The sequence below is a fragment of the Carya illinoinensis genome, chromosome 1 (genome assembly GCF_018687715.1).
Source record: "Carya illinoinensis cultivar Pawnee chromosome 1, C.illinoinensisPawnee_v1, whole genome shotgun sequence".
Taxonomy (NCBI): Eukaryota; Viridiplantae; Streptophyta; class Magnoliopsida; order Fagales; family Juglandaceae; genus Carya; species Carya illinoinensis.
The window spans coordinates 54,118,740-54,132,161 of NC_056752.1; the positions used below are offsets into that span (position 1 = coordinate 54,118,740).

At 40.9% G+C, this 13,422-nt stretch overlaps 1 protein-coding gene across 1 annotated transcript; it reads left to right on the forward strand.

Moving 5' to 3' along the window:
• Window positions 1–4,582: 4,582 nt before the first annotated feature.
• LOC122288327 lies at window positions 4,583–6,528 on the forward strand. The gene has a single exon (XM_043095557.1). It carries the CDS (start codon window positions 4,638–4,640, stop codon window positions 6,366–6,368), a length of 1,731 nt encoding a protein of 576 aa, XP_042951491.1. The 5' UTR covers window positions 4,583–4,637; the 3' UTR covers window positions 6,369–6,528.
• Window positions 6,529–13,422: the final 6,894 nt, after the last annotated feature.

The window sequence follows — 13,422 nt, forward strand, 5'->3', positions numbered from 1 at the left end:
AATATGTTGTATGAATTTTTTTAATATTTAATTAATTATATTAATAAAATATATAAAAATAACTGTAAATAAAAATTTTATTTTTTTAATCACATCTTATTTTATTTTTAAACATAATTTAAATATAAAATTTATAAAATAATCATTATATTTTTTTTCCTTCCTTTTCTCAAGATGCTTCAAGTCTTTTTTTTTTTTCAAATTTTGTTACGTATAAACAAAATCACATATTAATCTACGTATTAATACAGATTTTTTTATATCAAAAATTTAAATTAATATTATTTTCAATAAAATCTATTTTTTGACCAATCACATTAGATTAGTACACATATTAATATGTAATTATATTTGTAACTAGATTTTTCCTATTTCTCTACCCCAACAATAATCTCAGCGTTGTTCTAGTCACACAACTCTTGCTTGGAGATAACCATCACACTCGATCCCGTTTGATGGCTATGGTTCTCTCGACGAAAAATAAGTTAGGTTTGTGGTATGTATGATTCTCAAATCAGACTTCACCGATTCTCTCGTTTATTCGCAGTTGTGTTGTAATGTTATGGCAATTTCCTAGATTCTTAACTCGGCTTCTCCTAACATGTATGCTAGTGTATTGTATGTTATTAGTACTTTTGAGATTTTGATCGATTTAAATCAACGATTCTCTCAAAATAATGGTTCTAAGATTTTTCAAATCTAGAAATCAATTTCATTACTATCTCGAGGCCAACTTTCAGTGAGTGCTTATTTTACTCATCTGAATGCCCTTTGGAATGAACTGGTTAATTTTATAATATTTTTTATTAAACTTTATTTATCTCCTTTTCCAAAATCTAAAAAATACTTAATTTAAATTATCTCATTACTAGGATTGCAACCCAACAGGTCACGATTAGGTTTGTGACCGACCCGACTAACCCATCCCATTTAAGGAGGTAATCCTATCCGAACAACCTCGATTAGAATAAAACCGTATGCTCCGATCCTGCACTCTTTATTCTTCAAACAAAAGTGTATCAAGATTTTTCAAAACACTTCATAAATTCTTCAAATATTATTTTATTTGAATTACTAACCCTGCGAATAACATTAAAGAAACTCCCAACTCTTCTATTTCCTTTAATTTTTCAACTTTTCGATTCCCTTTACCCCTTCCTCCCAATACTATCACCAATACTGCCACTTCTACTGCCATCTCTGTCTTCAACCACGAAAAGCTCAAGTCCTTGGCCATGGCAATGGTGGCACCGTCTACAAAGTCTGCCACAAACGCACCCATGATGTCTACGTCCTCAAGGTCATTCACACGTTGTTCGCTGCCATGGTATATTTGAGAAGTCATCTGAAGACATCGCGATTTTGGTGTATGGAGTACATGAACTTGGGTTCCCTCAAGTCGTTGCTCAAGACCCATGGCAGAATTGAAAGAGGCTGCTCAAGTACATGAAGAGATTGTGAGAACTAAAAGAGATTGGGGTTATTCTCAATATAAAGACGTAGAATCGAAGAAACCTGTGATGTACTAATCGGATGAGGTAGATGGAGAAGCATCGTTAGGTTTAGAGAGTGTGCAGATCTAGCCAGGGGAGCAACAACGGAAGGTCCACGGCTAAAGGTGATATAGAATGCCGACAGAGAACGCTGATGGAGACGGCAACGAAGAACGCCATTGGCTAGGATTTCTACGGGCAGTGAGGAGAAGAGAAACGAGTTCGACGGTTTCAAATAAAAACAACCCGCTATTATATGTTGACCCGATGAACCCGATTTTGTTCAGATTGGACAGATCGGTTAATCGGATGGATCGTTTGGTTAGTTTGATTATATAAAATTAAACTATCTCATTTCATCTTATTTCATATAATTATTCTAGTTTTTTAAAATTATTATAAAAAAATATAACAAACAATTCAACTTTTTTAAATTTCAAAACAAAATTACTACTAAAAAGTTATATTATGATAATATTTTATTCAATTTTCAACAAAACATCTCATCTTATATCATCTCATATGAACTATGTAGCTAAACAAAACCTAAATTAATAAACATATTTGGGAGCCATATAAATTTTGCACTCTTTTTATAAAATATATAATTTACTATTAAAAGATCATTATTTTTTATATAAATCACATATTCCCAATAACATCAAATATGCACGCATGAGTACAACAGTACTGCTGGAACTTATGTCTCTCTACTTTCTTATATTTACATAGAAAAAGAGTTTTATTATGTACAAACAAAGTCGTGTATTAATATGTATATTAATACTGATTCTTTCATATTAATGTACAGTTGTGCTTGCAACTAAATTTTTCTTTAAAAAAATGCTACTATAGATTGGTCTAAATAAAATAATAATAATAATTATTATTATTATAATTTAATAATTAAGAAAATAATTTTAATGATGTTGTGAATTTATTTTTAGAAAAATTAAAAAATATAAAAAAAATGAATAAAAAAATAAATAAAAAATAAAAATTTTCATTCATATATATGCATGATCTATCAATCCCTCTCCTCCATTAACTAAAACATTTCGTTCAAACGGTAATCCTTGCATCGGGTCACGTACGTGTTTCGACAGTCTAGCTAGCTCCGTCGTCTGTAATAGCCTTTCAGGTTTGACCGGATTACCTCCTCTCGGAAGTAATTCATATAGAATTTCCAGTTCTGATGATCACTGAAATAGGTGAAAAGAGCCAGCTGGATGGTACTGCCATGGCAGCACTAGTTTGTTCACAGTAGAAACACTGATAACGAGAGAGCTAGCGTTTAAAGCAGTCAGCTCCGGTACTACAATCGATCGCGAGTTCCTCCTCAGACTCCCTGATCTTGAGCCCCAATGCTGATCAGTTGCTTCTCAGCCTCCCTACCAGACAAATGCGTACCCTGTCACGGTGTCACCCTCACCCTCTGGGCTAGCCACTGCCTCGATATTGTACGTACAGATCGATCGTGTTTAAGTTCAAAACGTTCTGAGATTATGACGAAACTTAGTTGCCATTGTGCTAAAAACAAAAGTACTTAGGTACCGCCATGATGATTGATGCAATGCAAACTAAGGGCGTTCTGCAATAATAGGAGGGTTGGAATGACCATGAGAAGACAAGGGAACCTGCACTTGGTTAGAAAAGAAAAGACTCTTAACACCAAACCTGCGACGACCAGTCCGAGATATTTCCATACGCCAGACCATAAGGGCCGAACGACGAAAAAGTGCTTCAATTTCAAGAAGAATATCCTTATAATGAAATTCCAAGCTTACCCAAGTTGTCCATCACCGCTGAAGTGTCCCCCAGGCTGCAAATTGTGGCCAAGAACAGCAGTAACATGTCAGTGCTAAAAACCGCTTGTATTATGGTATGATCCATATTTTCTCCCCTCTATTTGGCGGCTGAGACGTGGATTTTCTGCAGGAAGCTTGATTTTCTGCACTTGGGAAGCAAAAATGTTTCTAAATTAAAAGTAATGCTATTACAGATGGAGAAGGCTCGGGGTTTTGTTTCAGATCAGCCCGTCTTTCTGAACGAAAAATGAAAGATATGGCCATCAGAAGAGATCGCATTAGGAAAATCAATGACTTTGTGTCTTCATCATATAAAATAGGAGGGGGTTCCGCGCCAAAGAACCCTTTCTGACTCTCTCTATGTTGCAGATCATCAATCGTCATCAACACGTACACCGGCTGGAATTGGGAAATATATATGCACCTTCGTTTGTATTGATCACAATTGAATTTTATTATTTAGACCGTATCCCACTCGAAACATGATGCCGTGGAAATTGCGTAGTTGCACGTGTTCGGATTTGATTGATCTGTTTGATGGATTTTGTGGCACCGGATCCTACAAAAGAATCATCCTAAAAGCTGACTGAATGATGTAAATGCTTGTAGCATGACTTGAACGTGCATCTAATGTAATGCATATACAGTTCAATTCTTCATATTTCCAAAGAACTCTTCGTTGGAATTCCGCTATTTTTATTTTTTGCAGCTTATATCTATATATATATATATATATATATGATTAAAAAACAAATATCTCCACCCTCCCTCGTCTTCGGAAGTATATTGATAGCGCAGTTAAAGCCTCCCTGCATGTAGTCCAGCCTTTTGAAGGTTTGACCCTGCAATCTCGGAACTAATTCACATCGAAATTAAGATCAAATAGATTAGTAAATAATTGCATGCATTATATCATGTTTTTTAAATAAAAAATCAAAAGTAAACTGTCATGTCTGTTTGCTAATACCAGCTACATGTATTATAAATTATCCTGAATAATTTATGGGAAGAAAGCTGGACTAATGGTATGGTGCGTACGTAAGATCAGTTGAAATTTTCTTAAATTCATAAATATATAATTGTCGCTTTGATTCCAGTCTATTTCGCCGAAGGAAGAAGATATATATTAATTTGGAAAATATAATTAAATTATAAATTACGTAAACCCATAGATGATAATTGAACTGATAGATCATGAAAGTTGAATCTCTCCTCTCTTCTCATCACTTGGCCTATATATGTATTGTTAGTAGTAACACCATAACAAGCTCGTAAAGAGTCTTGCTACGACTCAGAGAGCTAGAGAGAGCTATCACATCCAATCAGTGGAGGGGCCATGGCTAGTAAGAAGAGCGTCATCCTCCAAGTCCTCCATGGGCCTTGGCTCATGGTGTTCGCCTCTCTCATCATTATGTCCACCGCCGGTACACCGTATGCATTCGGACTGTATTCCGGTGTCGTAAAGTCGGTGCTCGGATACGACCAGACTACACTCAATTTGATCAGCTTCTTTAAGGACGTTGGTACCAACGTCGGCGTCCCCTCCGGCCTCCTTGCCGAGGTCACTCCTCCGTGGTTTGTTTTGTCTGTCGGAGCATTCATGAACTTGTTCGGGTACTTAATGATATGGCTGGCCGTGACCCAAAAGATGGCGAAGCCCAAAGTATGGATGATGTGCTTGTACATCTGCCTCGGTGCTAATTCAACGGCTTTTGCCAACACCGGAGCAATGGTCACCTGCATCAAGAACTTCCCTGAAAGCCGAGGCGTCGTGCTAGGGCTTCTAAAGGGATATGTCGGTCTCAGTGGTGCTATTATAACACAGCTATATCATGCTTTCTACTATAAAGATTCCAAGTCTTTGATTTTGCTGGTGGGGTGGCTTCCGGCAGCCATAAATTTGGCTTTTGCACCCTTTATTCGGCTCATGAAGGTCACTCATCAGCCAAACGAGCTCCAAGTGTTCTATAATTTCCTTTATATTACATTTGGCCTTTCTGGGTTTCTGTTGGTTATGATTGTAGTAGAGCAAAAGGTTGCGTTCACGCAGAGCGAGTATGGCGGTAGCGCAGCTGCAGTGCTTTTCCTGCTCTTTCTACCACTTGCTGTATCTATCAGGGAAGAGTATAGGCATTGGAAGAGCAAGCAATTGACATTAAAAGATGGTTCGCAGCTGAAAGTAATCACCGAGACCCCAAACGTGCAAACGCCTTCACCTCTTCCACAAGCATCTCCTGCCTCACCAAATTTGCTCCTCGAGCCGAGCACAGAAAAGCAAGTTTCTTGTTGGACAAACATATTTAGTCCCCCAGAGCGAGGAGAGGACTATACTATACTACAAGCGGTCTTCAGCATTGACATGTTGATACTATTCTTCGCAGTGATTACCGGCGTTGGTGGTGCACTAACGGCGATAGACAATTTGGGACAGATGGGAACTTCTCTCGGATACTCGCCTCAAAGCATAAGCACTTTCGTTTCACTCGTAAGCATATGGAATTATCTTGGACGAGTGATGGCGGGTTTGGTCTCTGAAATTCTCTTAAAGAAGTACAAGTTCCCTCGGCCTCTCATGCTCACTATAATCCTTCTAATTCTATGTGTTGGTCACCTTCTAGTCGCATTTCATCACTCTGGAGGTCTCTACGTTGCATCAGTAATAATCGGGTTTGGTTTTGGTGCACAATGGTCAATAGTTTTTACTACAATTTCTGAGATTTTCGGCCTAAAGTACTACTCCACTTTGTATAATGTTGGGTCGGTGGCTAGCCCGATTGGGCTGTATGTACTCAACGTGATTGTGACGGGTCATCTATACGATAAGGAGGCTAAAAAGCAACTGGCTGCTTTGGGACTCAGAAGGAAGCCTGGGCAGGCATTGAATTGTACTGGGGTTGAGTGCTTCAAATTGTCTTTCATTATAATCACTGCCGTGACATTCTTGGGCGCCCTCGTTTCCATCGCTCTGGTGATTAGGACCAGGAAATTTTACAATAGTGACATTTACAGAAAGTTCCGGGAGGAGGCTAAGCTGGCAGAGAAAGAGATGGCGTTTGCTGGACACTGAACGTATCTGACCCGGAGCCCGATCACTTTATTTTAATATAGCAACTTGGAAAGTGGCATATTATATATATAGTTTTACTGGTCTTTTAGACCTTGATCATGATAATCAACAATATATGGATTTTAAAAGAAAGGGAAATTAAGATAATGGTGGAGACTTGTTTACTGCTTCCATATGTCACGGACTTAGAATTTCTTCACTCGACCCGTGCGGCCTTAGAAGGCTTTCTCTCCCACAAAGCTCCTAAGTAAGCCTTCTAAAGGACTCAAGACAATAGAGAACAAACTAGAGAGAGAAGATAGAGAGAGATGCTCTAGAGAACTTGTTTCTCTTATTGCTTGGTGATTTATACAAATGAGAGCCCCTCTATTTATAGGGAGCTCTTGGTACAAAGAATGGTTAGGATTGTGACACTTGTCATCAATCCAAGGGTAAAGAACTTTCTAGATTCCTACTCTAGAATTGTCTATAACGCCCTTTCTAGAACACTACTCTAAATTGTCTATAACGCCCCTTCTAGATGACTCTACACAATTCCACAAGATTACAAAAGACTTGGAGGCTTCTAGAAGGTTAGGAAATTCTCTAAAAAACCCTAGGTGGTGACATTCTCCCCCACCAAGCTTCGCGACGTCCTCGACGCGGTGTCTTCATGGAACCTTCGGATGTGATCTTCAAACTGCCACAACGACTCATTTGGTTCCCAAGTTGTCTCACTTTCGGGTGATCCCTTCCACTTGATCAAGTATTCTTGGCGTGGCATATGACTCTTTCGCCTGATGACACGGTCCGCCAAGATTTCTTCTACTTCTTTGTCGAAAGTGGTAGTTATGCCCAATGGTGCACGCTTGGACTCTCCTCGTGTTGGCTCCTCTTCATCGCCATGGTAAGGCTTCAAGCAGCTGACATGGAATACTGGATGAAGTTTGAATTTGGAGGGTAAGTCTAACTTGTAGGAGACCTTCCCTATTTTCTTGATGATTGGGAATGGTCTCTCATAGCGTCGTACAAGCCCCTTGTGTAGCTTTCTTGTGAACTTGTGTTGGCTCGACAAGATCTTTACTAACACCAAGTCGCCTATACGATACTCTGCGTGCCTTCTTTTTTGATCAGCCCACTTCTTCATCTTCTTGGTTGCTTTGTCTAAGTAGGAACGGGTCACATCCAATTGCTCGTTCCAAGACTTAGCAACTTTGAAGGCTGTCGGACAATTCCCCGCGTAGCTTGTCTCCAATGACTGGGGAGTAAGTGGCTGCTGTCCCATTACAATCTCAAATGGGCTCTTGTTTGTGGACTCGCTCCTTTGTAAATTGTAGGAGAATTGAGCGACATCCAATAACTTGGCCCAATCGGATTGGTTGGCACTCACAAAGTGCCTCAAGTACAACTCCAACAAAGCATTCACCCTCTCGGTTTGCCCATCTGTCTGAGGGTGAAAGCTGGTAGAGAAATGTAGGGCAGACCCCATAAGCTTGAATAGTCCTGACCAAAACTTTCCTGTGAAGCGAGGGTCTCGATCACTAATGATGCTCCGTGGTAAGCCCCAATACTTCACCACATGCTTGAAGAATAACTTTGCAGTTTCTTCAGCTGAGCAATCCTTAGGAGCCGCGATGAAGGTGGCATACTTAGAGAATCGATCCACCACCACAATGAGGGTACCGCAACCCTCGGATTTAGGTAGAGCCACTATAAAATCCATACTCACACTTTCCCATGGGTGAGAAGGAATGGGTAGTGGTTCTAGCAATCCTGCAGGACTTTGATTCTCCACCTTGTCTTGTTGACACACAAGACAAGTCTTCACGTAGAGTTCCACCTCATCTCTTAATTGAGGCCAATAGTAGGAAGCTTCCAGCAAAGCTCGAGTACGTCGTTGGCCCGGGTGTCCAGCCCACAAGGAATCATGGCATTCCTTGATAAGGTTCCTTCGTAGGTTTCCCCACTTTGGAACATAGATTCGCCGCCTGATGGTGTAGAGAAGACCGTCTTCTACCCAAAATCTCTTGGTTTTCCCTTCCTTAGCCATGTTCACCAAGTTCTTGGCTAAGGGATCATGCTCTATGCCTTCACGGATCACATCGAGTAGCTCCCCTTGAGCTTGAGTGATAGCAGCAAGTTCACCCTTCCTACTTAATGCATCAGCAACGAGGTTGGCCTTGCCCGGTTTGTACTCCAAGACGAAGTCAAATTCTGCCAAGAAGTCTTGCCACCTAGCTTGCTTTGGGCTTAGTTTCTTCTGACTTTAGAAGTAACTAGTGGCAATATTGTCTGTCTTGACCACAAAATGGGAGCCAAGCAGATAGTGTCGCCAAACTCTGAGGCAATGGATGATGGCCATCATCTCTTTTTCTTGCACGGTGTATCTCCTTTCAGTCTCATTGAGCTTGTGACTCTCATATGCAATGGGATGTCCCTCTTGCATGAGAACTCCCCCTATGGCAAAATCTGATGCATCTGATTGTACCTCAAAAGGCTTGGTACAATCTGGTAAGGCCATGACTGGTTTCTCCGTGATGGCTGTCTTCAGATCGTCGAAGGCTTCCTGACACCTTGATGACCACTCCCAGGCCCTGTTCTTCTTGAGCAAGTCGGTGAGGGGGGATGCTCTTGTGGAGTATCCCTTTATAAATCTCCTATAATAGTTGACAAGCCCAAGGAAGGATCGGAACTCGGTAACCTTAGTGGGAGGCTCCCACTTCTTGATTGCCTCAATTTTTCCCTCCTCCATGCTGAGTTTTCCACCTTGGATTTTGTGGCCAAGGAAATGGACTTCGTTTAGAGCGAATGAGCACTTCTCCTTCTTGACATAGAGTTGTTTTCCCTTAAGACACGGAAAACAACCCTTAGATGCTCCACATGTTCTTCAAGGGTAGAACTATAGATGACGATATCATCTAGATAGACTACCACAAACTGATCAAGATAGGGATGGAAGATTTTGTTCATGAGCGTGCAGAAAGTAGCTGGAGCATTTGTGAGGCCAAAGGGCATTACTAGGAACTCGTATGCCCCATAGCGAGTTACACAAGTTGTTTTGGCTTCGTCTCCTTCTGCAATCCTTACTTGATAATATCCCGATCTTAGATCAAGCTTGGAGAAGTACTTTGCATGGCCTAGTTGATCAAATAAATCAGCAATCAAAGGAATAGGGTACTTGTTTTTTATGGTTACCTTGTTTAGAGCTCGGTAGTCGATGCACAGCCGCAACGACCCATCATGTTTCCTTTGGAACAACACAGGTGCCCCGTATGGTGCCTTGGAGGGTTGGATGAATCCGGCATCAAGTAGCTCCTTAAGTTGCCTCCTTAGTTCTTCAAGCTCTGGAGGTGACATGCGATAAGGGGCTTTGGCGGGTGGTTTGGCGCCGGGTTCCATCTCGATCTGATGATCCACCTCTCTCCTAGGTGGTAGTTGCTTGGGCAACTTTGGCGGCATGACATCCTCATAGTCCCTGAGGACCTTTTGGATCTCCTTGGGTGGAGGGGAGGAAATCTTCACTTCACCTTCCTCCATAGAAGCCAAGTATGACACCTCGCCATTCTTCCATCCTTTCTTGAATTGCATGGCGGATAGAAGCTGGGTGGTGTTTGGCTTGGACACGGTGGGTATCATGCATGGACACCCTTCCAAGATGCACACCGAGTTATAGTGGGGAAGAGACACTACATTGAACTGTCTCAAGAATTCCATCCCCAACACAATGTCGAAATCATCCATAGGAGCGACGGAGAAATCCACCATGCCTCTCCAAGTGCCAAGTTGTAGCTCCACCCCGTGAGCTACGCCATCAAGGGGTTTGGCTTCAGAATTCACAGTCTTTAGCCATCCTTGACCCTTCTTAAGAGGAATCCCTAGCCGTGTGGCCTCTTCCTTCTTAATGAAGTTATGAGAAGCTCCTGAGTCGACCATGGCGTGACTCTTCTTCCCATTAACGAACACCTCTACAAACATCAAAGACTCATCCTTGGTGGTTGGCTTCGTGCTTGCCTTGAGAGAGTTGAGAAGTTGTAGACACCCCAGGTGCGACTTCTCTTGAACTTCCTTCTCCTCCAACATAGCGTTGAGGGCCTTCCTCTTGGGACAATCTCTAGCCCAATGTGGGCCGTTACAAAGGAAACAAGCATCCTTTGGCTTTTTGTCCTTAGAGTAGTCCTTCTTGCCCTCCTTTGATGTTGAAGGCTTGTCACCTCGATCTTTATACTGTGGAGGCTTGAACCCCTTCGCTCCCCCACCCTTAGTGTGATTATCCTTTGAAGACTTGGGTTTTGAAGAGTTGTCACTCTTATGGTACTCAAATTCTTCTAAGGTCTCTGCCACGGTCAGGGCGGTGGAGATGTCGTTGACTCCACGACGCTTGAGTTCTTGAGCCACCCAAGATTTGAGACCGTCGATGAAGTTGAAGAGGAGATCTTCTTCACTCATGTTTGTAATTTGAAGCATGAGGGCAGAAAATTCCTCAACATAGTTGCGGATAGAAGAAGTGTGCTTCAACTCCTTTATTCTCTTCCGCGCATGGATAACCACATTCTCGGGATAGAATTGCCTCTTGAGTTCACGCTTGAACTCTTCCCAAGAATCAATGGAGCAAGTACCCTTCTCTATCTCACTATGCTTACGATGCCACCAAGTACCAGCAAGATTAGTAAGATAGAGGGAAGCAGTACGTACCTTGACACGCTCGTCTTGCATGTTCAAAGCTTCAAAGTAGCGCTCCATGTGCCACATGTAGTTGTCAAGTTCTTTGGCATCCCACTTGCCATCGAACTCTTTTGGTTTGGGGGTATCCACCCTTGGTGTCGCCATCATCCCAGCTCCGACGACGCCCCCATTGGCCACTGCACGCTTGCATATAGCCCAATCCGCCTTGGTCTCCTCTAGACCGACGCGGTATTCCTCCATTTGTCCTTGGAGTTTTGTTAGCTCCCCCAAGACCCGGTCTTGGAAAGCAACGTTCTCAACACGTTGTGCTTCGATGGTAGGGTGGATGGTGCTCAGAATGGACTCCCTGAGCGATTCGGATTGTCCCTCCAATCCTAGCTCCTCCATACCTTGCTCCACGATGTCAAGTCGGTCCCTGACATCCGCTACCGCCACCTCCATCCTGGTCACCGTGTTGTCGAGGGTGCTCACCTCCCTGTGAGACTGATCCCATTCTTCGATCTTGGCCAATATCTTGGCCATGGCCCTCTCAATCCCATCGAGACGAGACTCCATAGATGAGTTTGAGTCCTTCGACCTCTTGCTCTTTCTTGTCTCCTGGACCTCCATGGTGATCTCACTTGGATCCGCCATCCTAACCTGGATAGCTCTGATACCAACTGTCACGGATTTAGAATTTCTTCACTCGACCCGTGCGGCCTTAGGAGGCTTTCTCTCCCACAAAGCTCCTAAGTAAGCCTTCTAAAGGACTCAAGACAATAGAGAACAAACTAGAGAGAGAAGATAGAGAGAGATGCTCTAGAGAACTTGTTTCTCTTATTGCTTGGTGATTTATACAAATGAGAGCCCCTCTATTTATAGGGAGCTCTTGGTACAAAGAATGATTAGGATTGTGACACTTGTCATCAATCCAAGGGTAAATAACTTTCTAGATTCCTACTCTAGAATTGTCTATAACGCCCTTTCTAGAACACTACTCTAAATTGTCTATAACGCCCCTTCTAGATGACTCTACACAATTCCACAAGATTACAAAAGACTTGGAGGCTTCTAGAAGGTTAGGAAATTCTCTAAAAAATCCTAGGTGGTGACACATAGCTGTGCTTGTAATGCATATTTGCGTAAAATAATTTTGATATATTCTTCATTGTTTTTGCTTGTTGACCCATGCACGTTGATCTATTCTCAATTAATTTTCTAATATTCCCCACGCGTGGCCAACCAATCTGTCTTGAATCTTTATGTATTTTTCAAGGTTAATGACATGGTTTTCTTAATTAGTTATCAACCACTTAATTTGAATAGAGTAGTAAAGATGCATGTGTGTACTGATAGAAAATAAAATATAAAATAAAAGAAGATGAAGAAAAGAGAAAGAATGAAAGAGATTTTAAACGTTACATCTTTGCTTTCTCAGCTGTTATTAAATACAAGATATACATTTTTATTTATATAAAAATTAGGTTAAAATAAGATAAAATAAATATTTTAAATGTTATGATTCTTATGAAAGTCAAATCAAGATAATATATTATTGTTATGAAATAATCTTCAACATGGGCGTGCAGATCATTTCACTACAGAATTCTTTATTTTTTTTTCCTTAATGATTCACCAATATCTTACAAAAGGAATGAAAACAACTTATAAACAGCCAGTTTCATGCACGCTAAATCATGATCAGGTTATAAATTAGAGTTCTTTACAACAATTCGATCGACTGTTCATTAGAGTATCTAGATCATCTAGTTCGTGGGTGTACACCGGCGCCCCGGCCATGCCAACGGTCCTCATGACTTCCAGTTGATCATGAGATTCTTTTATAAGATACTAACTAATTAATAAACCTCCGAAAGACTTTATTTTCCTTAAGAATTGGAAGTCCCATGGATGCACTTTGATGATCAGGAACCTCGAGGTCGTCTCGTCAAGCTGGATTTCTTTGATATACTCAAAAATAATTGTTACCGACTAATTAATTAAATACGATTCCAATTGACCGTTCGATCCAAGAATCCAAAGAAATTAAAAAAATTCAAATTAGTTGCCGGGCGGCTATTGTTTAAGTTGCGTAACTAATGCCGCTAAGACCATTTAAATTTAGAGCGGTGGCGGTGCTCTATTTGACCGCTACAACATTTTGGTATTTTTATTTTTTTAATTAATTTTTAATAGATTTAAATATTTTAAAAAAAATTAAAAAATATATCAATACATCAAAAATCACTTTTTTAATTATTAAATAAAAAAATTAACGAGCGGTTAAATGGAGCAACCACTTTTTAAAGGCAAATTAGTGTTTTCCTTAAATTAAATACTAACATTTAATTTTTGTTGCCTCTCAAACGAACAGACATTTGTTGCATGCTGCCATCAGTTCGGGCGCGCATTA